Source organism: Pteronotus mesoamericanus, unplaced genomic scaffold (assembly GCF_021234165.1).
Source record: "Pteronotus mesoamericanus isolate MK-2021 breed Mesoamerican mustached bat unplaced genomic scaffold, CSHL_Meso_final contig_52, whole genome shotgun sequence".
Classification (NCBI taxonomy): domain Eukaryota; kingdom Metazoa; phylum Chordata; class Mammalia; order Chiroptera; family Mormoopidae; genus Pteronotus; species Pteronotus mesoamericanus.
The window spans coordinates 560643-584978 of NW_026555189.1; the positions used below are offsets into that span (position 1 = coordinate 560643).

Genomic DNA, 24336 nt, shown 5'->3' on the forward strand with positions numbered 1-24336 from the left:
GCCTAGAAGCCCCAGCAGCTTTGCTGTCAGCCCTGGAGGTCATTTCAAGCAGGAAAACTGATCTCAGGGAGTGCCGTCCCACCATTCGCGGGTGGGGTGCTCGGCTCCTGGCTGACCCCGAGCGTTCCCGGGAGCGTGCTGCTCCCTAGGAAGGCGGTGAGAGGGCACTGCAAGGCCGGGGTTGAGAAATGGCGACACCATGTACGTAGAGAACATTCACCTTGCCCATGGGGCTTAGCACATCACATTTATTAGATGACAGGGCATCTTTGCTTCCTCCCCAAGGTCACCACCCGAGGGGCAGGGCTGGGCTCAGAACCCAGAGGAGCCCAATCTTGACGGGGTACCCGAGAAGGCATAAAAGGGGCTCCTGACCAAGCCCAGGACCTGGGGTGGGGGTAGGGGAGCGGAGGTCAAGGGTTGGGAGGGGTGGGAGTGGGGCTGGAGCGACCCAGCGGGGACAGGGCCAATCCAGGTGTGGACACTGCCCAGCCTACTGTGTGTTCTCCTGGGTGAGGCTTGGGTGACAAGGCTGGGTGACTCTGATTTGGGTCTGGGCGGTGGGAGCTGAGTTTCAGGCAATGCTCAGGGGCAGCCCCGGGTGGTGGCGGACCCAGAGAAATCAGGGCTCAAGCTGCAGCCCTGCCCGCGCTCAGAGGAGCGGGTAAGTGGGGCCCAGGCCGTGCTGTGAATGGGGCTGGCTGGACAGGGAAACCCATACTGGGGGGACAGCGTGAGCAAAGGTCAGGTGGGAGCCTTTGAGGACTGGAAGCTCAGTGGGGCTGCAGTGAGGTGCGGTGGGGGCCTTGGGCATCTCTGCCAGGTCTGCGGTTCCTCCGCTGGACTGGAGGCCCACATTGTGAAGCACAAGTTGCAGGTGGTGGCGGCGGGGGGGGGGGGGGGGGGGGGCGTGGCGGGGTGGAGGGGCTTGGGAAGAGGAGGTGGGGGCAGCTCTCTCACGGCTCTCCAGCTGTCAGGCTCTAGCCCCACCCTAGGAACTCCCAGTGGAGTCAGAAAACCTCTGGCTTATCTTGGCCAGCCTGACCCAGTGCGAATGTGAGCCCCACCCTCCCTCGCTGGCCTCAGTGTGGCTGTGAGGCTGGGTGGGCGCCGGGGAGGGCTGCTCCTCCAGGAGGCCGCGGTACTGGGCCGGGTGCTCTGAAAGCCCCCACTCCTAGCTGCAATGGGAGTGAGTGGAGTCATTTATGTGGCCTGATGACAATGGCCAATGGTGTGTTTTCAGCACCTTCCGCACACGGGGTGCATGCTGGGGCCTCCCACGGAGGAGTGCCCTTTGAGGGAGGACCCAGGGTTGGCCCATTTTACTACTGGGGAGGCTGAGGCTCAGGGGTCAAGCACTTTCCCAAGATCACAGGATGGCCAGCGCGGTGCTGGGGTCCCAGCCAGGCTCCCTGACTCCACAGCCCACAGGCTTAACCCTCCTCACTCCAGGGCCAGAGGGCTACCTCTCTGGAGACCCTCCTCCTCTCTGGCCCCGCCAGGCCCCCACACCAGCCCTCACGGCTCCCCTGGAGAAGGCCCTGCCCCTCCACACCCCCGGCCCCTCCTTACCTGATAACAAAAAGGCTGGGTACCGTGGGGCTGACAGGCGACCAGCGCTAGATGGAGAGGAGCAGGGGCGGTGGAGCTGGCCCTCCCCCAAGGGCTCCCCTACTTGGATGTGGCAACAGGAAAGCAGGCTGGGAGGGCTGGGGGGCGGGGGTGGGGTGGGGGACTGGAGGCCAGGCTGGCTTGTTTGTCGCATCACAAAGTCCTGCCCTGGTCTGGCTGAGGGCTCAGGAGGGGGCAGGCTCAGAGAGGCTCTGCCCAGGGGCCTGGCCAGGCCCGGATCCTGCCCCCCAACAGTGGCTCCACCAGGGCACTCACAGCCTCACTGGGGCACCTCGAGAATGGGCACACCTCGCCAAGGTGAGCCCAAAGCAAGAGGCTGCCTGGTGAGAGACCCTGCAACTGGATGCTCAGAACTCCGGTCTGGGGGCAGGCGTTACTGGGGTCAGCCAGCGCCACCACCTGCTTGCGGTGTGGCCTGGGGCCAAGGTCGGAACTTCTGCAAGGTGCAGTCTCCTCATCTGCCCCCTGGGCGTGTGCCCAGGACGCCAGGCCTATGTGCCCTCCACACCTGTGACAGGGTGGGTGCCCTTCTCTATATGTACTGGAGCTTTCTTGGATGGAGAAGCAAGATTCTAAAAGGAGGCCGGAGCCAGCAGCTGCCCCGAGGGCAGAGGTGAGGACAGACCGGGTGTGGGGCGGAGGCTGCCAGACGGCAGGGTCACCACTGCCACTCAGAAGGGCCTGTAGACCTTGCCCGCCGTTCCCAAGCTTGTTCCCCCAGCAGCCGCAGGGGCCTTTAGTAAACAAAAGAATCTCGCTTGGGAGAGCCAGCATGAAAAATTCTAAGTTAAAAAAATTATTTTACTGGTTTAGAGTAATTATATAAGTTAAAATAAATATTTACTTATTGTAAATCCAGTAATGGCCACACAGCTTGTAAATAATGATGCCAGGATTAGAATCCATATCTGAATTTAAATATAAAATATGTCCAAGCCTGCACCATAACAAGTAGTTCTGAGTGAGCCTCCAGCCCCTGTACCTCTTGCTAAGTGGTCCCAGGCCTGGCACTAGCAGCAGCCAGCCTAGGTTCACAGCTTGGCTTCACCTGGGAACCACCAAGTCCAGCACAAGTAGCAGCCATCTCAGATTGCTTTATAGCTCATGCAAGGTGGTCTTGGGCAAAACATAGGTAGGGGCTGACCTTGGCCTGCAGCACCCGGGAAACCCCAGGGCCAGTGTACCCGCTGGACAGCTACAGACCATGTCAGAGCGCCACCACCCTGCCCCTGCACAGCTGACCCTTCACAGAGGGCAGAGGCTGGCGGACAGTGGTCACAGCCAGTCCTTGCAGCTGACTGGCCTGGGTAAATCCCTCCCATTGACCTGCCAACAGTAACCAAGGCTCAACTATGAGAGGAGGGTGTAATCAGCCTACAAGAAGGGTGTACCTTGAGTACCCAGTGTTGGTGATAGGGGAGGCTGTGTCTCTGGACCATACAGGACACCTTCTACTTTAGGGCACGCTACCAAGACAGAGTCAAAGCAGCTCTATCTAATACATAGAAACATAGGAAAGCTGTCAAAATGAGGAGATGAGGAAACATGGCCCAAATGAAAGAACAGATCAAAACTCCAGAAAGAGAACTAAACAAAATGGAGATAAGCAATCCATCAGATGCAGAGTTCAAAACACTGGTTATAAAGATGCTGGAGGAACTTAGTGAGGACCTCAGCAGCACAAAAAATACCCAGTCAGAAATGAAGGATACACTAATTGAAATAAAGAACAATTTACAAGGAAATAACAGTAGAGTGGGTGAAGTTGAGAATCAAATCAATAATTTGGAACATAAGGAAGCAGAAAACAACCAATCAGGGCAACAAGAGGAGAAACAAATCCAAAATAAAACCAAGGATAGTGTGAGTAGCCTCTGGGACAACTTCAAGTGCTCCAACATTCACATCATAGGGGTGCCAGATGGAGAAGAGAAAGAGCAAGAAATTGGAAACCTATTTGAAAAAATAAAGAAAACTTCTCTAATTTGATGAAAGAAATAGACATGCAAGTCCAGGAAGCACAGAGTCCCAAACGAGATGGATACAAAGAGGCCCACTCCAAGACACATCACAATTAAAATTTGAAAGCTTAAAGATGAAGAGAGAATCTTAAAAGCAGCAAGAGAAAAGCAGTTAGTTACCCACAGGGGAGTTCCCGTAAGACTGTCAGGTGATTTCTTAAAAGAAGCTTTGCAGGCTAAAAGGATTGGCAAGAAATATTCAAAGCCATGAAGAACGGGGACTTACAGCCAAGACTGCTCTACCCAGCAAAGCTATCATTTAGAATCAAAGGGCAGATAAAGAGCTTCCTAGACAAAAATAAAAAAAAAACAACAAAAAAAAACAACAAACAACAACAACAACAACAAAACCTAAAGAAGTTTATCACCATCAAACCATTATTATATGAAATGTTAAAGAGACTTATTTATGAAAAATAAGATCAAAACGATGAACAATAAAATGGCAACAAATACAAATCAACAATTGAATCTAAGGAACAGGCTAAGCAAACAAGAACAGAGACAGAATCATGAACATGGGGAGTGCTTTTGTGGTCGCCAGATGGGAGGGGGATATGGGGGGATGAGTGAAGAGGTGGGGGGATCAAGAAGTACCAACAGTTACAGGACAGCCACAGGGACCAAAAGTACAGTGCAGGAAAGGGAGTACGTAGCCCAAGAACTTACACCCATGACCCGTGGACATGAGCAATGGCGGGGGGATTTCTTGAAGGAGTGGGGATGCTGGGGAGAGGGGGGCAAAGGGGAAAGCATTTGTAATAGAATTGTTATTACAGCATAATCAATGAAATATAATTTAAAAAAACAAGCGGTCCTTTATAATGACAAAATTGAAAACAACAACTGTATAAAAGCTATGGTTTCTACCTGGCCGAAGGTCATCAATCTAACGAAGATGACCGACTAGAGTCATGTCTGGGGGTCCTGTGGAGTTCGGTGAGTAATAAAGGGCAGGTGTACGTAATTTGTAAACCGGCTAAGCAGGAAGCTATGCTTTGTCTTACAAGAATCTCTTGGATTACCTCTCACAGAAAGGAAGGACTTCACAGCTGAATGGACGTGTCTTCCCTCGCACCTAATCTCTTCCCACAGTCAAATCCCCGCTCTGCTCTGAAGCAGTGTCCCTGCCTCCTGGCGTCTGATGGCAGCAGCAGAGCCTCCCCCGAGTTTGGGCACACAGGCCTTTGATTCAAGGACATAAAGCAAGAGACGTGGAGAGTGTTTCTCTGGTCCTGACTGATGTCGGTGCATGAGTGGGTTTAGTTTGCAGGGACAAAGGCGCTACATGTTTGTTAATCAACTCTTCCGCATGTTTTGCGGTGTGTAAGGCCCCCTCCTGCCTGGGTGTAAGGCCAGGACTCTTATCATTGCTGCTTTTAATAGATCATACTCCTTGTCAGAAGTTCAGCTCTCAGCTGCTTCCCTAGAGGTAGAGGCTGCATGATTCTGAGATCTTGGTTAAAAATCTGAACTTTTAGCAACAAGTCTGTTTTGAAAATAGCAAAGGTTGGAAATGACGGGTTTGGGACGTTCCGTGCTTGTTTCGACAAGCTGATCTGTGTCTGCAACTGCACAGTGCAGAGAGCAAGCTCTGAGTCACACTGATAAAAAGCTGTGAAGCGTCATAGTTTCATACAGTTCTCTCAATGAGCTTCAACTCAACAGTTCTGGGAGAAGCTAGTGTATTCTGAGGGCTGAAGTTGAGATCGGCTTGTATTGGCAAGCTGATAGGTTGGTGGCGCCAATGTGCTGGTATTTTGATACATCACACTGATGAATAGATTGTTCTCCCTGCAGTTAAAAAGTTACAAATACAATTTTTTATATGAAAGCTTAATAAAGTATTTGTGGAGCTCCGGAAGGCCCAAGAGGCCAGCCAGGCCCCCAACATCACTGTGCCAAGCAGTTACTAGGTCACACTGAAAAGCTGCCACCTTCTGGCCACTGAGGGCAGTTCCTCTGGCCAGGACACTGGGTTCTGAGTTCTGCCTGCAAGTGGCTTTCCTTCCAGTCCTTGGACTTATTGCTGGGTTCTTGAGATCGTATCTGAAGAACCTGCCTTAGAAGCCCAAGGGAAAAACTATGTGCGTCCAGAGACAAAATCCTTCAGAGCGTTTCCCCTGTGAGATGTGTGCTAATCTGGTGGCTGTTGGACAAAGTGATCATCTCATATCATTCTTTTCCAATTCTTGTTCTTTCAAGAGTCTTTTGAGGATCTTTTGAATTTGTGGGCTCTGGCTAGGGAAGCTCCCAGGAACATGTAGGGAAGTTACGTGAAAGCCAGGCTTGGGCGGGCAGCCTCAGATCCCTGCCCTTGTGAGAGAACCGGGAGCCTGAAGTGCAGGATCTGGGCAACAGGTTTACCACCAAAGTGGCTTTGTTACCTGTTAAGAACTTAACGTTAAGCTCCAAGTGGAAGAAAGAGACAACACTGCCACCTAGTGGTAAATGGGTTGAATAGCACCCATGATGGCAGTTCCAGATCCAGTTCCTGCTCAGAACCATTTTTAGCATCAGAATGTCTCTGACCCCATATGACAGTGGCCCGAGGTGGTAGGGGGATTTGAAAGTTCCTTGTCTCTCCAGCCAAGGCACTGTCTGTCACCACCCAAGGAGTCACCTGCTGTGCAGCAGGCACCACTACGTGAGGCTCCAGGCCTGCATTCGGGGGCTGGGGGGACAGCCCCACTTAACCTATTTAACCTGGGGGTGGGGAGGGGTTGGGGACACTGTCTAGCTTGGGAGAAGTGTGAGACTTGGAAGTGTGGCTTTTTAACACCCCCCCCTTTTTTTTTGCATTTGAAGGGAACTCCCCTGATAGGTCTCAGGTCACAGAGCAGTTCTATGGGAGCAGGGGCTCCTGAGCCAGCCCCTGTGGGCTCCAACTCTGCAGCTCTGCTGGGGCATCTGGGTGGGAGGCAGGTCCCTGTGGTGGCCAGTCCACCCTCGCTGGCTGCTCAGCCCTCTCTGAGCCTGAGTTACCTCATCTGTCAGTGAGAAACATTCTGCAGACTTCAGTGTGGAAAACATTTGGCCCAGAGCAGAGATGTATGCTCTTCCTTTCTTCTTTCCTTCATAATTAAATATTAGGTATTCAAGAAATACAAATGTAATTTTTAAAAAAGAAAGAAAAACAAAGGCGAGAAAGAGACTTGGATTCACCTCTATCAGTGTTGCTAAATTACAAATAATGCAGAAATTTCTGTGGTGAACAGAAACCATTGTGAGGCTTTTGTTTCTATCTAAGAATAGATGAGAATGGATTTCATATTCCAATGAATGTCTTAGAATCCAATTAAAAATCAGAAAGAGATGTTCGCTCCATTTAGGTCTTAAGTGCACCTTACGCTTAATTTCAAACAAAACCCAGAATAAGCCAATGCTTGCAAAATGTTTAAGAGACACCTTCAACCTGTTAATCCACATACAGGCAGAACAAGGACAAAGTGGTGCTTTCTTGCAGGAGTGTAATGCCCTCAGGGGACCAAGAGAGGGCAGAGCTACACAACCCTTAGCTGCCCTGCTTCTGGATGCAGTGAGGATCCGGCCCTGGGAGAGGAGGGGAGGGACGGAGGAAGCGGGGCAGGGAGGCAGGCAGCAGAGTGACTCCAGCCAGCGAGGCAGAGCTGGCTGGGGGCTTGTTGGACAAGGTACCAGCTGAGAGGGCTTGGGCCATGCTGTTTAATCTGGCGCTCCTCACCTGGAAGTGGGATGCTGCTTCGATGCCTCAAGCACCCATGCAGTGCACAGAGGAGGAATTTCTGGGAATGAATTACTCCACTTAGTCACCTTGTAGAAACTGTGAGCAGAAGCCAGAAAATTGCCAAACACTAACTGCCAAGGAGATGACAGATTCCAGAGCCTACATTAAGGTGAGGGCAACACAGTCCCCTGTCAGAAGTCCAGATGTACGGACGTTTGGAATAAGCATAGTAACTGGGGCAATTTAAGTGCTTTATATACGCCGTCTCCTTTGAGCCTCGCAGCAGCCCCTGAAGTAGGTGCTGTGGTTACCCACATTTACAGACAGGAAACTGGGGCACAGTGAGAACAGGGGGCTTGCCACCGGCCACCCAGTTGGGAAGCAGTGGGGCCGGGGCATGGCTCCAGCACTGGCTGCAGCCACAGCTGGTGGCCTCAACCATTATGCCATTATGCCATGCATTGCCTTTCAGAAAAAAAAGGGACCCATGGACACATCAGGGCAGGTGGGCCCCAAGTCCATTAGCGCCCCTTGAATCAGAATTATTCCGAATCCCAGCAGAGCCCAGCACTGAGCCTCCAGGGAAACTTCCTGGATGGGATAAAGACGCGGGTCTGTCCGAATGACAGACACCAAAGCAGTGAGAGATGAAGGCAGCCGTGGCGGTGGGGGAGACCTGCAGGAGGAATAGGCTCCATGGGTCCACGGTCGGGGGGTGGTAGTAATAAAATACAGCTTCAGCCTTGAACCTGAGCAGCTCTGGAAACTACTAATGACAATTTATTGAGCACCGACTGTGAGCCCACCATCTGTGGGGCATTTTCCAGAGGACGTTACTGCAGTCAGACTGCTTGCTGGGGTCCCCTAAGAGCAAGTGGGATGGAAACGAGGCCTGGGAGACAGCGCCCGCCTACACTCCCAGCTTCTGGGTCCCCCTTGTGAGGGTGTCACCTGGCCAATTGGTTAGGGCTCTTCTGTAGGAGGAAAATTCCCAACACTAAGATCCAGTGAATAAACTTTTTTGTTGCCTTCAGACCCAGTTGTTGTCTGATTTTGACTCCTGCTCTGCTGTGATTGTTGTGCAAAGGACATCATCCCTCAGAGGAAGTGGGAGCCAGGCCAGATAGCCACCGTCTGCCTTCCAAGGGCTGTAGGCCCAGCGTGAGAAGCAAGTGAGGGGTCTCCTGGGCCATTGGTGAGGGCGGGGAATTTCGGCTCAATGCAGCCTGAGAGAGGCGTCATAAGCTCTTTCCCTTCAGTGACTGGACTGAGGGCCCTGGGAGACCCACCCATCCTTATCCACCCACCTCAGTCCGTTCGGGCTACTATAAAATACTACAGACTGGGGTGCTCATAAATAGCAGAGATTTCTTGTTTTCCAGTTCTGGAAGCTAGTGATTAGAGATCAAGGTGCCACCGTGGTTGGGTGGGAGGCCTCTCCTGGGCCGCAGGCTCCTTGTTGAATCTTCCCATTGCAGAAGGGCTGAGGGAATTCTGTGGGGTCCCTTTTCTAAGGGCACCACTCCCATTCACGAGGGTTCCACCCTTATGACCTAATCACCTCTCAAAACTCCTACCCATTAACACCATCCACTTCGGGGGCTGGGATTTCAACACGTGATTTTGAGGGGGGCACAAACATTCAGACCACAGAAGCACCCACACCCACTCACCTTCTCTATGCCGTGCCGACTGCAGAGGAGCAGCTGATCCTGGAGCCGGGGGGTGGGGAGGGGGTGACGGACACAGGTGGAGACTCTGGCACAGTAACGGTTACAGACACCCAGACTTTGTGATTTTCTGACATCCAGGACCTGGGACATTAGCAGGCCCCATCACTCGCCAGGAGGAATTCTCTCTTTATACGGGGGCCAACAGGATGCCAGGGCTGCTGACCAGGGTCCTGCAAGTAACTCTAGAGCCCAAGGGTTTTCAGAATTAGCTCAACGAGAAGCATGAGGCAGCGTCGACCAGGATTCGGAGAAAGCAAAAAGCTCTACTAGTGACCACCGTGTTGATTGTTATCAGGCAACAAGTCACATTCAGGAGACGACAGAGAAGGACCCGGAGACGTGAGTGGAAGATGAAAACCCAAAAACGCAAGGCGACCTGTCTGCCATACTGAGGACAGAGCAAGCACTGCGAACACCGACCCGCGGAGACACAGACCTGCCCTGCTTCTCCCCATAGCTGCAGTGCCGCTTCTCCCTCGTCTCTGAAGAAGGCAGCGCCCGCCAGGCCTTCGTCATGGGCCCCCAGCATACCCACGGCTGGCTGGGGACCCAAGGTGCAGCTGATATCTCAGAGCGGGTTCCAGCTTATGAGGTCTCAGAACTCAAAAACAACTACCACACTACCTTAAATAACCATATGTTTAATGCTTTGCAGAACAGATTTGTTCTTTACTATTAGGTTCATTATGAACTTGAATCACTAAAAACTTCAATGTCCATAACTGAATATAAGCCCTAAGCAACAATACCTCTTGTGTTTGGTGATTTAACTTAGTAAACTTTGTGCAAAGTCACGAATCTTTCCATATATTTGTGATGTCCAAAATATGACCAGTAAAATGTAGCAGAGCCCTCTATCCCTTTATAGCGACTGAAGGGCAGTGGTGAAGAGGCATCAGGCTGAATTATGTTTTGAGCTCAGAGGAAAATCTATTTTCACCTGGACCGTCGGCCTGGGTCCTTGAGAGGCTGAGTGACTCAGCTGGGATGACAGCCAGCAGAGGCTCTGGGGCTTTCTGAAGACAGAGGCGCCACAGCACCGACCCTGGACAGGCAGCCAGGCCAAAGACAGTAACAGAATCTTTTGGAGAGAGCACTGCATCCCCGCCCGGCCGGTGTCCACCTGTACCTGCCACCACCTTACCATCAGGTATAGCGCTTTTCCTTGAACAATGACCTGTAGGGCCCGGCCTGCCGCGTGGCCCTGCTGTGGGCAGAGAAAGCAGTGTGACTTTGCTTTACTCAGAGAGTTCCTTTTGCCCCATCACCCTCTGACCCATCCAGAAAATTAGGCTTTCCCAAGCCGAGGATGTCTCCATCTGCTTCGGGAGAGGTTTAAAGTTTGCTGTTCTTCTGGAACTGGGTCACCAGGCTGAGGACCTGCTCGGAAGCTTTGATGTTCTTTGAGCAAAGGTAGGTGGTGCTGTTGGCGGCCGTCTCCTCCAGGTAGTACCGGTAGTTGACCATCAGGCCACATGAGCTGGTGAGGCCCCTGGGGCTGACGTCAGCCATCCAATTGATGCGCCACAACACAGCCCCGTTCTGCAGGTGGAAGTTTGCCACAGGGTTCAGGGCATAGCCTCGGTGCTTCTCTCCGTACAGGTACCAGGCACAGAGCCTCATCAAGGGGGCCTGGAGCACTCTGACCAGCTTTTCAGACTTCACCCATTCGCTGCTGCTGAGAAAGACCTTGAGGGTCTCATGAATAGGTTCCCCTGTGATCTCAGAGATTTCTTTATACTCAGAATCTGTGAATAATTCATTCTTCCCATGATCCTTTGCTTGTGATTTCAGGAGCCCCAGGAGCCATTTGGTGAAGCCAGGTATAGGAGAGAGACTTGAAAATGTCCCAATGTGAGGAAGCTCTCTCTGTAAGGCATGGTGGGGTGGGGAAAGGAAGGTGGAGAGAACACACACACACGAATTCAGCAGGCACGTCATCAATACAGAAACACCTCTCCATTATCATTTATGTGGCATTAACCTGTGCACGCTGCTTTACAGAGTGATGTTTGAAGTGCACTAAGTTTTCTTCTCTCAAGGACACTTTATTAAGAACCTGATGGGTGCCAGGCCCTGGAGGCATCCTGAGTCCCCAAGGCAAGCCTTTCCGGTGGTGTCTCCATCTGCACCGCGGACCACAGAGGCATCAGAGCGGGCTGCCGTGAGTGGGACCTGGCGTGCAGTCTTCTGACTACAGATCTTGTCTCTCTAGCACACTGTTCCTCTCCCGCGGACAATCTTCACAGCCACACAGTCTGGTCTGGTGCCTGGCACCCAGTGACTGTTTGTTGAATGAATAACTGATTGCCTGGCTATAAAGCAGTGGGCGCAGAGCATGGGATGGAAGGGGAGGCAATGGGTATTTCTCTACATCAGATCAATCATTATTATTCAAATTACAGAGCTCTCAATCATCATTTTGAAAAATCCAGGGTTTTTTGTTTATAAATTTAATGCATGTGCTTACTATAGAAACGATTTTTAAAGATTTATAACAGAAGCAAAGAAAACCATGAATACTCCTCTACTCTGAGATAATTGCTCTCGATAGTTTGCTACAGTATAACTCCTTCTGGTATTTTTCTAGGCAATTTTTACATGGGTGAGACATTTACTTTATATCCTGCTTTAGGCATTTACTTTATATCCTGCTTTAGGAACTTGTATCATGACCATTTTCTCATTATCACTAAAATTCCAAAAACGATTATAACAGAACAATATCTAAAGATGAGACTATACTGTTTTTTTCCTAATCACGTTCTTTTCGTCAGACATTTAAGGGGGCTCTTAGTGCTGGCTTTTATAAGCCTCCAGGAACACTTCTGTGCAGAAGAGGACCGCGCCCACTGAGGTTCTCTCTGATGCCTTCCCGCGGCCGTCAGCAAGGCTGCCGCCCAGCGGCTCTGACTGGCTGAGAAGCACAGCCTGGGGGCGAGTTATTCGGAATCCTGATTCCGCTCCCCTTTGATCACCTGTCACAGAGTCGCCCTCTCCCTGCCCAATTCATTGACACCTTCAGCAAGGAAGAAGGAAATAAGATGACACTGGTATTAATTAGATGTGGCTTCTTACCGCCTCTGGGGAAAAGTGACAGTGATTTTAATGAAGCTGATATCCAATTGAATCTTGAGTTCTTAGATTTAAAATTGATTATGAATTTAATACAAAGCACATAAATATTTTAATCCCACCCTGTCACTCTCAGGAAGAACTTCGGCTGCAGCTGTGTTGAAACTACCCAAAGCAGAGAACACCAGTCTCAAAGCCAATTATTAGCAATCTAATTATTTTACCTAATGATTAGATTCTACTTATTACAGTTTACCCTAGCCCCTTATGAGATGGTTTCAGAAAGTCTAGACCTAGAGTGAACCTCAGCACTGCCGCTGTAGAATGGCTACAGTATTCTTCCCAGGGCAATAAAGAGAAGAAAGTTGTGTATTTTAAAAAGCCAGTCTTTTTGAAGCTGCCCTGACACGCCCGCGAATGATGAGAAAGCCCAAGCTGATGAAATGGCGGGGGCCAGGGACCTGAACAGTGTGGGCAAGGGTGGAGGGGGATGGTCAGGTGTGGCCAGAATGACAGAAGAGTATCATCCAAACCGGGACAAGTGAGAACGAAAGGCGGCACTCGTCGTAACTACGCTGCGACAACGCGCAGATCAGAAAGCTGAGGCCCTCAGAACGTCTGCAGTTGTGCCCACCTGAGCAGCCAGTTTCCTGATGCCTTTTCCTCCTCCCCTGAGCGGTCTCAGGACCCCAGGAAGTGCCTCTGGCACTCCCTGCCCCCCTCTTCCTCCCAGCTCAAATCTTCATCCCCTGCCCACTGCCAATCCTAAGACCCGACTGCCCTGCAGCAGCAGGGCGAGCGGGGGCTCTGACCCAACAGTCCCACGGTGGCGTGGCACTCACCTGCAGCTCCTTCACCGCACGCTTTATGAGGAAGGTGCCCAGCTCCACCCCCTGCAGGCCTTGCTTGGTCAGGCTGATGGAATAAAAGATGGCGGCGGCAATTTTGTTCTTCTCCTCTGTGTCCGAGAGAGGACAATCCTTCACTATCGTCTGCAAAACATGGATGACGGCGCTGAGCAGGCTTGGATGCTCTTGTCCCTGCACCCCATGCTTCCACTTCAGGCCACGAGAAAATCCTCCCAGGGTGGGAGCTGAAAGATCTCAGCGTCCCCTCTCTTCCGCTCACGGACCAGGCTGCGAAGACAAAGCGCTGTCTGGTCTGGTCTGAGATCCCCCTGAAGACGGCGCCTGCACAACTTCCCCGGGCTGTTTGCTCAATGCTGTGCCATTTCTACCTCTTTGAAAGTCTCTGCAAACTTTGTTGAAAGCAATTTATGTCTTTTTCAGGCCTTTGTGCAAACTGAAAGTTGATTAATCTGCTCCCTTCAACACCCAGGGAGAACCCCGCATCCCTTGTCTAGGCCACATGGCTCCACTCTCTACAAAAGTCTGTGTGTTCCACCCTTTAGTTATTTTCACTCCTTTTCTCTGAACTCTCAAGAGACCTGCAAAACCTATGTAATTTTTTTACGAAATTTATCTTTTCCTGATTTCCCCACGCACCTTTTTGGTTTTGTGCCACATTCTTGTTTTTCCTCAATGAAAATATACATGTGCAAAGCAATTTAAGATACGACTTGTAGTGCTGAAAGTCCCTTAGTCAAGTCTGATTTTATTAGCTCTGAGTTTTGATTGAGGGGTTTTCTGAACCTTAATATTCTGCAGGGCACTTGACAATAGTGGAGTGGCAGGTGGTTACCTCTCAGTTTGCTTTGATGCGTGCACACCAGCTTGCTTCTGAAGAGCACATTCACACTACTCTAACTTCCACCAGCTACGCGTGATTCTTGAAGTTGTGGTGGTTGGCCCAGGACCCATGATAAGGTCCAGGAGTCCACAAACTTTCTGAACTTGTGGGCAGAATGTGGGACTTACTCCCCTGGGGAAAATGTCCTCAGCTTTCTCCCTCTTCAGACGCTCAAAGGGTCTTTTTTGTGACTCCTGAAAAGAACTGCTGCCGTAAGACAGTGGCTAGATGGTGAGACAGAGGTGGCCACAAGTCCTGGGCGCGGCCACCACCAAGCCTCAATGGACAGAGCTTGGTTCCCATCACTACTGTCTTCTTCTTGGTGAATTCTCTCCTTTGTTTTTCAGTAAGTCTGTAGAGGTTGCCTAGTGGTTCTTTATTCAAAAATTTCCAGAAAGTTTTTTTTTAAAGTTTTTGAAAATAAAAATGAATCTTTCTTTGGTTATACAAATGAGATATGCATAATGTGCAAGAGGCAAAAATAACTGCACAAAGAAATGACAAATTATTCTAAAACCGAACACCAAGTCCTGTTGTCAACCATTTGATAAGCACCTTTCTAGGTCTGTCTCACTGGCTATTACTATGAGCAGTAATACATGGAATGTGCTTTGCAGGCCAATGGACAGAGCAAATGCTCATCGATAGTATTAATATTATAAATAAGATCATAGTATACATGCTATCCTGTAACCTGATTGTTTTATGCACTAGTTTGTCAATGTTAGCTTTCCATGTCAAAAATATAAAACTAAATCAACACTTAAACACACTCATAGAAATGCACTGTGTGTGAGGGTGTACATGCCATCATTTCCTTAACGCATCCCCTCCTGAGGGACACCTGGGTTATCACTTCCAGTTTTTCAAAACTGTAGGCAATGTTGCAACCTCCTGCACTCTTAGGTCTGAGTGTCTCTCCAGGATAAATTCCTGAGAGTGACATTTTTAGGTCAAAGGCATGCATGTTTTATAGTTTAATAGAAATCATCAAACTGTCCTCAAAGAGGTTGTAATAAATTCTAGAGCGAGAGTATGCTGACTCTTTCAAACACAAAATCGTAAGGGATTTCTCCCTGGTGATGAAGAACATCTGTTCGTTTGCCTGCTTGGTTTCTATTTCTTCGGAGACTAGGAACGCCGCCCAGAGGGCCCGTTTTGTGACCTGTTACCACCTCTCTGGCTTCCAAACAGGCCATTCCCATGCCAAGCCCTCATCCAGCCTGGCCTCCTGGTTTAAGCAAACACACTGTGACCCAGGTATCCCCACGTCCCCTCCTCTGTCTTTACCATCATTGCCATCTGCTCTCCCATTCCCAGTCCCGGCCTGGTTCTCCTTCCGCCTCCCCTGAGCCCGCAAGAATGTTTCAGACACTCTCGCCTCCTCCTCAAGGAGCAGCCAAGCTCGCCGCAGGCAGGCCTGCCGGAGTGGCTCCATCGCTTCCACTCCCCGGGCGGAGCTCTGGGCCTGTGCGAGGCCACAGCGCCGAGTCTGTTTTTCAGTCACGTGTCATTTAACACTACCCATAGGCACTTAACAAATGCTGAAAAGCCGAACCATGTGCCCTTCCTTCTCTTCTGCCCCACAAAAGTATTCTGTAATAGACTTCAACCCTGACTCAACCCAAAGTCAGTAGACCCAGATGAATGCTCTCCTAATTTCAAGACTGCCTCTGTACTATATCTCTACATTGTATAGCTATAAAATTAGAGATTTTATACAGCCAATTCAAAAATCTACAAAAGCCTAGAGCTTTTGAAAAAGGGGCATAAAACCAAGTTTAAAAAACCTTAAGAGGCTCTGCAGGAGCCCGCCTTGTCCTTGACTGGCATCCGCAGGTACCTGGATGTTGCTGGGGATGTCACTGGTCAGCGCCACGTACAGAACCACCAGGGGCTCCCCGGGGGTTGAACAGTGAGAAAAGAAGTAACACCGCCTGTATGGCCCGACACGCTGTTTGATATCCATCCAATTTTTTACAGGATGCACAGCCTCAGACCTGACGAGAAGATTATAAAGAGGTAAGACAAATGTTCAATTTACGCGTTAAATAAGCATTGCTGATTCTGATTCATATTATTCACTGAAGTCAAATAAATCCTTTAAATACAGCTTCAATGGCCTCTTCAGGAAAAATTTAAAGAAAATCATTTTAATGTGAATCAGTACTGACTGAAAGGAACTACAATTAATGACCATTTTACACACAAAATTGTGCTCTAATTTTTAATACCAGGTCTTAAGACTAGCTTGCGAGGCCCTGGGGAAGCAGTTATGCAAAAGACTGTGACGCAGAAACCTAACCAGACGCTTAGTCGTTGAACATTCTATGTCTTTTATTTCCTTTAAATCTCTGCAGTTTGAAGTCAATGTTGCAGAGACACATCTCTTGGTTCCATTTGGCTAGCGACTGCAGCCAACCACGAGTTTGTTTTCAACGTGCAAAATGGCAGCAGGCACTATCAGTCCCTCAAATCGGCTACACTGCAAACCCTGCATTTTCCAAACCTTCGATCGTGTAAGACAAGGCGGAATATGAAGCTCCTGTCGTGGAAAGAGCTTCCCCTGTTTGTGAGAACTGTGACATGCTGGCCTGCATTTTACTGTGTCTCAGACATGTTGGAATTATGTGCGATACTGTTAATTTAGAGATTACATCCAAGGGAGAAATCTTCACAACGAGATGAGATAGATACTGTTGGGATGACTAATGCAAACACTTGGTCCAGTGAATGCATACGGCTCTGACAGTGGGGTCCTGGGAAAAGGGAGGCCACGGGCTTTAAGCACGAGGATGTAAATGAGACACTGCGGGCAGGCTTGACGGTAGAATGACCAGTTTCTGTCAGTGCCCTATCCTCCCCTATGATCACGGCATCGTCTGCTAGAACAGCCATGACATTTGTGAATGCCATGTCTGGGTTTTACTAGGCTTGGAAGGAAACGACCATGTAAATAGAGATTGGCTTTCAGCTGAAGTATAAGGAACGTGAAAACCTGGATACTTACTCACTGATTTTCTGGAGCACCTCACATGGCGAATGCCAGGTCACCCGTTCTAGGTTTAGGAACCCTGAGGAAAACCATTCTGTGAGCATGCCTTTCAGCACTCCATTCATTTCCTGGAAAGGAGGAGGGAAGTGTCAGCTTTTCCAAGCCCATCTCTGCATTGTCAGCGCAGTGAATTAAACACCAAGGGGTGAGATCAAAGGAGACTGTGCAAGATGTTTCTCTATATGGCCTTTTCTGAGATATGGCTACTGAACTTGGCTCTCAACCAAGTTACACTGAATTCAGTGCTTCATTTAGACTTTACTGCTTCAGTCTGTAAGATACCTAAGTGGGAGTATTCAACTTAAGTCTCCCAAATCAAATACTATGATCCAATTCATTCATGGGGTGAACACAACTAAACACCTCAAGTTGATATAACGACGAAGGGTGCACAGGAAGCACAGACACAGCATGGCGCTCAAGCCCTCCTGCCCATAGAAAGAGCTGCGCACATGCCGGAACGCCACGCCTTGTCTCCTAGCAGGAGCAAGTCCTGCGTCCAGGTACCATGCTGCGTCAACTCAAAGGTGCCCATTTTCGTATCTTAACGTTTCTATAATTGGGATGCACCTTTCAAATGATGGCAGATCACAATTTAACTGGTAGCATTTTTTTCCTCCCTTAATGGGAAATAAAAGAATATTGTATCTGGCAATCAATGCACTCAGATTTGATAAAATTATTCTCATTTCACTTTACTCACTTATATCTGATCTATTGCTGAAAACTGTGTCCACTTTACCATCAAAGATACATCTGCACTGAGACCTTTCAAGTGAGAAGAGTTTGGAAGTGCTTAAGGAAAAGACAGGAGTGGAACCATCTCAGTTTAGCCTGCTCTGACCCTGCTGAACATGTAACAGCAGTAACCCTTTAATAGCCAGAGTCGGGCGGAGAGGGCGTAAATCTAGGACTAACTGGGGGACACAGAGTCAGACTCGGGCTGAACTTAAAGAGCTTTTGAACAGCGAAAGGTCATCCTGGGAGACAGTGAACCTCCCTGTGGAAAGTGGTGAGCACAGCCGTGGTCAACAAGGACGTGGTGGAGCTGTTTTAAAAAGGATTTAAGTATCTGATAGTGGTTGGGCCGAATTACTTTTGAGATTCCTTTTACTTCTCAGTGGATTCCATAATCTAGTCTCCTTTACTCAGCTCTAAGCTCTGTAAGGGCAGAGGTTATTTCTATTTCATTCCTCTAGTTCCCAAAGCATTCAGTGGGACCTTCCGTGTAGAAGATGGCTAACAGATTGACAGGCAATGAAAAAGAAGAGCCCTGGCTGGGGTGGTTCAGTGGACTGGGTGCTGGCCTGCGAACCAAAGGGTTGCCGGTTCGATCTGCAGTCACGGCACAGGCCTGGGTTGCGGGCCAGGTGCCCCGTTGGGAGTATGTGAGAGGCAACCGCTCACTGATGTTTCTCTCCCTCTCCCTCTGTCCCCCTCTCTCTAGAAATAAAAAAATAAATAAATAAATAACTAGAATCTTAGAAAAAGAAAAGAAAAACTGGAGAATGGGGCTTAGAAGTAGTAGGAAGGGAGGATATGAGATGTCATTTGCTAGGAAATACAGGACGGCCCCTTACAAAACTATTTACTGCACTTGACTACAATGGTTCTTAATCTTCCTGGGGTGCACACATCCTCCAGAGTATGTACTAAAAACCAAGAATCCAGGAATGCTCCCTCCAGAAAACGCAAACACATTTTAAATTTTACATACAGTTGCCTGGGATTAATAAGCCTTTGAAATACATCTTTGGATCATCCCCAGGGGTTCATGGACCCCGGGGTTAGGAACCTCTGCACTAAGTGGTTAGAAACGGATCGGTCCAGTTCCATATAAGGTGCACTGGCATCCCTATTCCATTCATAATAGAAAAGCTGGAACTATCCAGTTTCAGTATTAATTATTAAAGAAACGGTTTGGTTGAGGAGAGCTCCCCGTCTAAAAGCCTCTTCATTCTATTTTGGGCTATTGACAGCTATACAATGTGACACTGGTCACAAGAGCTGGGAATCTGGGTTAAAGGTTACAAGTCTCCACAGCTGTCCCGGCTGGCGTTAGCCACCCCGTGCAGCAAGGTTACTGGATCACAGAGAACAGGAGGGAAAGAAGTCCCTCATGCTTTCTGCTCGTTAATCCTGCCATCATTATCAACAACCCGAGCCTCCAAAACACAACGGCTGGGACTGCGGCGCCGCCAGCATCAGTGGCAGGCCTGTCTTCCGCAGCACGGCCCACGCTAGCTATCCTGGGCGACGCTGTGGAGGCCAGCCGACTCTCTCTCAGCAGACAAACACCTGCCCCCCACACCCTCCTCTCAAGTTTTTTTGGTATGTGAAGAATTACTTTTCATTGCTCAGAAGCTCTGGGGAAGAGAGATGAACGCTATCAGAAAGGGTCACAGTCCAAAGGTACATTTTAGGAACAGGTCTCATTCATGCAAGCTGCTACCCCCCAGGTGGCTGGGACACACTTTCCTACCTACAAATAAGATCTTTTCTCGTCTAACTAAACACAGAATTTAGTAGAATCAAGAAGGACCACTATATTAACTTAAAAGCAGGACGAGCCACCAAAAAAGTTTGTACAACAGTGGCTATCAGGGCTGGGCACTGCCAACGGCGGCGATGCTGACTGTGTCTGACACATGTTTAGTCCCTTCTCTTATGTTCTACCTATGCGTCTGTGAAGTCTTGCACACCGCTCATTTCACCGTAATTTCTATGCTTAAATTGCCATCAAGAAGCCCTCTCAATTTCTAAATGCCAACTTCCCTTTAGTGCCCGAAAAAAGTTGAACAACGCTCAGGCCTTCTGCTATAATGGGGGTCAGTCAGCTCAGTTGCACTGGGATTTTATCTAAGAAACCTAACTCTTCAACCAAAGTGGGCCTTTGGGAATGTCTCTGGAGAAAAACAAAAAGCCTATAAACCAACACACACAGAAACCACACCTGCTCCCCGACATGACCCTCTCCCCAACCACGTACCACACACGCCCCCTCACACCCCATAAGCAGAGCTGGGCACACACCTACACATTCACAGGGCACTTTGTTCAGGAGGCATCCGTGTATGGATCTGCTGTATCAAAAAACAACACAGACATTTGACCTTTGCCAGGCTATAAAAACTTTCTTCAGTGTAGCAGTTGTGTGTTCCCAGCAGAGACTTGAAACTGACTCTGAACTTCTTATCAAAAAGGATTAAGATGCCCACGGGAGAGAAAAGAAATGTCTGATTCAAAATATCCCAGGAAAGAGAGAGACAGCTGCCTGGCCTCCTGACTTTAGTCTTCATGCTGGGCCACACTTGAAATGGAGCTGTCAGTCTTCAGGAGTCTTCCCACGGTTCCAATAATCACAACCCTTGGTCAGTGCCTAGGTCTGGACAAATCTGCCCTCATTTGTAAAAGAGATTTTTAGCAAAGCTCTACCATATCCCTCAGGGTATTTCTTAGGAGAGAAGCAGGCTGACTGACCTTGAACATATCAACCGCCAGCTGACTTTCTCACCTCAGTGCAGAATCAGTTGGCCCAGGGAGTTAAGTGACTTGGCTAAGGTCATCTAAAATCATGTCTCTAACCAATGGATGGCAAAGGCAGGCCTGGGAACCTACCTCTTGTCTCCCCACCCAGTGCCTCTTCCACTCTACTCACTGTCTGGTCAGAGGCACAGAATCGCCACATTCGGCCTCACATTGCTGGTCCTTCTGAAGTGCCTTTGTACCCTATAGGCTCCAGTAAACAAGGACCCGTGTCACAAACACAGTGGACCAAGGTGAATGCTCAGGACCAAGCCCACAGCAACTCCTGCAAATCAGTGCATATTCACATGAATGTACCTAGCAAGTCTTAAGGTCAGCAGGGCTCAGGCAAGCAGTGTGTCTGCGACAGGGTGCCTGTTGCGTGCACACAGTAAGGCTTGCTGACATCTGGCACGGCCACAGAGGAGCTCCCCGCTCCCCCACATCACAGGCCCCTGCGGGTCTGGGACTCCTGCCCTAAAGCTTCACACGCCAAACTTCTGGTGGTCTCTAACACTGACTTCCTAGAAGCAAAAGTTCTGCCTGTATCACCTCTTTAGCTTGGATGCAAAATCCGGAATGAGAAGAGAATCAAGATGGACATTAGGTGACTCTGGTGATAGAGTACAATAGCAGATCCCAGTGATAACGTCCATACATTTAAAAGAACTAGTCTCTGAATGATTTAACGATAGGGATTTTAAAAAAATTGACATAACTATGTAGACCAAAGGAGAAGGGAATTACCAGGCACTGACAGACACACTAAATATGACAGAATTGCTATGTAGATAAAATGAAAGAGGCATGATAGACACTAAAAAAGGCTTCTGTACCTAACGTGTCCAGACCATGCGCATGGTTATTTATCCTTTCTTCAAAAAATATCTTTATTCCATGGGGCTTTTTGCCTGTAGGTATGCAACCTTTTTTTCCCTTGTGTGTGAACACTTGCTTTAAAAACATGGGACTCTGAACATCTGACGACCTGGTTAGCTGGCAGCTCTGGATTTCCCTGGGGCGAGCTCCTCACTTCCAACAAGTCAAGTCTCAATGTTACAGCTTTCAGCTGCCACAATATTCCTTTTCCACTGCACAATAACCACGTGTTTTCTCCTGTGGGCAATAGCAAGGGGACCTCAGTCAGTAATGTGTCAGAGAATCAGAGGATTGAGAACTGGTAGAGGCATTAGGAATCATCCAGGGCCAACACTTGCTGAAATCTGCCAAGGGCAGTCTGAACGTCTGATCTGATGTCTCTCTTCACTGGCAGAAACTCCCAGACCCTCTGGGCTTCCTTCCAGGCTCAGAACTGTGAGTGGAGCAAGCTGACATCAAGACAAATGGGGATGATTAGTGCGCTGACTTTGTCTTATAGAGGGGCACCCAGGAGTCTATCTTAATGCTTCATTCATCATTTTGCTATGCAAGAAATTTAAGACAAGGTTCCCAGTTTTTCAAGGAGCCGATCATCTATTTGGGGGTAGGGGGAATAATACATTTCAGACGCTCAATTCTGTGGTTGATGTATAAAACCTAAGTGAGGGGTGCAGATAATAATTTATGTCATGAAGCTCAAAATTGAGACCATTTTGAGCCAGAGGGCCTGGAAAAGCTGAGTGAATGAGCTAAGGGTGGAGGCAGCCCTTATTCTACCAGGCCTCCCAAGTAGAAATCACACAGGGATAGGGGCTCAGGAACTTTCCATTCAAGAGCCAGCTCGGCTGGAGGTAAGTCTATGGAGAGGAGCAAGTAATGGAGACTAAAGGTGGGAATGCTGTCCAGGATGATTTGGTGTGCATCATAAATGACAAAGGAAAGACACTGAATGCAATCCTTTTGGCATGTGAGGCTTGATGATTTTTCAACAAGGGAGTAAAGACTAACCTGTGGTTTTAGAGAAAGATGGGCACTAAGACTGCTGGTAAGATAGAAGCCTGCACAAAAGTAAATAGTTACAACTAGAGAATACTTAACTCCTGATTCAGTGACACTAAATAAAACAAAGCCACCAATTAACTGGTTTTATCTGACCTCCACTTGAGAGAAAAAGGCAAATTCTAAGAGAACAAATCCATTTTAGATCTAGTTAAATGGTCAACTCCAAGTCGCTGTGTAGTGAAGAAGTACCCAACTGGGGAATCATTGAGTCTGGCTTGAGTTGTGGCTCTTACCAGCTCTCGACTCTGGGCATTGCACTTGACCTCAACAAGCTTTAATCACCTCATCCATAACAGAGTTTGCTATGACTTGCTGAGGATGAAAAAAGCACATGTATGGAAAGTGCTTACCATCCACCATGCCTCTACTTAACTCTTTCTGTTCTAGAACACAAGCTCCTGGACCAAACGACCTGGGAGCCTAGAGCATGTCTCTCTCCTACAAGATAAACGCCGGATGGTTGCATATCGAAGGGTGGTTGGACAGGTGGATGATTTCATTATGAGACAGGAGACATTCTACCTAATTCTCCAGATCCCTGTGGAGTAAGTATCAAGTTCTAGAAGGCACCCAGACTCTTAAGACAGTGGAGATCTCAAGTTCTAGTGATTCCCGTTTGTTTCACAGGACTTCTTAGGGCAATGGCTTACACATAATGGGCGCACAATTAACTTCTGCTGACACAATACAGGTTTTTTAGAAAGGCTGCTTGATGCTGAGTTTGGTACTCGTTCAAGTATACCTTGTAGACGAAACCTCTCAGCTGAAGTAGTCAGTCTTTGTGAAGTATCCTAATCACGAATGAGGTATGACAGTCATCTTAAAGGCAGGCGATTGCTTATCTAATAAGCACTACATAGTAAAGACTGGAGCAAGACACGGAGCTAAGGATTCAGAAAACCTGGGAAGGAAGGGGACAGAGTTTGGGGCTCTGTAACTCATGGTGAAGTGTGAACGGTTTCAGGCCGGGAAAGCGGAGTGTTTGGGGCTTGAGGGGCAGTGAGGGCTGTATAGGGACTGTCAAGGGCCCATGGACCTGGGTGCAAAGCGGGGGCGCGACCCGGGCTTTCCCTGCTCCCAGGGAGTCGGGGCGGCCCGGACGGGGCCTTACCCGGACGTGAGGCCCCTCCACCAGCTTGAGGGCCAGGACCTCGAGCAGGTCGGCTCGCAGCTGCACCAGGAAGCTCACGCCGCCATCCAACTTGCTGATGTGGTGGAAGAGGCCGCGGTAGCGCGGAACCAGGGCGTAGCGCAGCCGGTCCTCAGCCTGCAGCAGCACGGCCGCCTCCCGAGGTTGCTGGTGCAGCTGGAGCACGCCGGCACTCTGCTCGGCCACCTGGCCGTGGTCCACGCCGAAGTCCTGTGCCAGGCGGCCCAGCAACTCGGCGCGCTCGGCCGCCTCGGCCAGGCCGGCGTAGAAGCTCACGAAGTCCGCGCACTGGCCCTCGGCTGGCGCCGGCGTCTTTTCGCGAAGCTCGTACTCCGGCACCGCGGGCACGGAGCGGCGTAGCAGCTCGTCCATGGCCCGCTTCAGGGCGTCCGCCGCCGGCCCGCTCGACAGCCAGGATCCAGCCGGCTGCTGCGGCCGCGGGGGCAGCCGCAGCGGGAGAAGCCGCCGCGACACCAGACCCAGCCAGAGACCTCGCATGGCGCCAGGTGGCGACCGTCCAGAAGACGCGATCGCTACTGCCGCCGTGCTTCCGGCCCTCGGCGCGCGCAGGCCCCATTGGCCGAGGCCCGTGATCGGGAGGGGCGGCGGCCAATCGAAAGGCGCAGCGGCGGGGCTTGTCCGGGGCGGGGGAAGAGGCGGGGCGGGGCGGGGCGTGGGAGGGGGCGGGGCGGGCGGGGCGGGGCGCTGCGGGAAGCCAAGGGCGACCAAAGGTCCAGGAGGCTTCTTCC

General features: G+C 49.8%; 2 protein-coding genes across 2 annotated transcripts in view; both read right to left on the reverse strand.

The window, feature by feature from the left end:
* Positions 1-9087, reverse strand: part of OSGIN1 (oxidative stress induced growth inhibitor 1) — a 42730-nt gene extending 33643 nt beyond the window's left edge. Inside the window, exon 1 of the mRNA XM_054579125.1 lies at positions 9033-9087. The gene's annotated coding sequence lies outside the window, so the exon portion shown is untranslated. The remainder of the gene's footprint in view (positions 1-9032) is intronic.
* Positions 9088-9533: 446 nt separating this feature from the next.
* Positions 9534-24089, reverse strand: MLYCD (malonyl-CoA decarboxylase). Its single transcript, XM_054579123.1, has 5 exons — positions 23549-24089; positions 16927-17039; positions 15760-15916; positions 13010-13159; positions 9534-10961 (listed from the first exon to the last, which is right to left on the reverse strand). Exons 1-5 carry the CDS (start codon positions 24083-24085, stop codon positions 10428-10430), a joined length of 1491 nt encoding a protein of 496 aa, XP_054435098.1. The 5' UTR covers positions 24086-24089; the 3' UTR covers positions 9534-10427.
* Positions 24090-24336: the final 247 nt, after the last annotated feature.

Bases quoted from the DNA above. Each gene is read 5' to 3' on its own strand.
- MLYCD (XM_054579123.1), bottom strand. From the start codon at position 24,085: ATGCGAGGTCTCTGGCTGGGTCTGGTGTCGCGGCGGCTTCTCCCGCTG. The intron at 17,040-23,548 runs GTAAGGCCCCGT...CCTCCTTTCCAG, and splicing joins TGGAGGGGCCTCACGTCCGG to GAAATGAATGGAGTGCTGAA. The intron at 13,160-15,759 runs GTACCTGCGGAT...CATGTTTTGCAG, and splicing joins ACATCCCCAGCAACATCCAG to ACGATAGTGAAGGATTGTCC.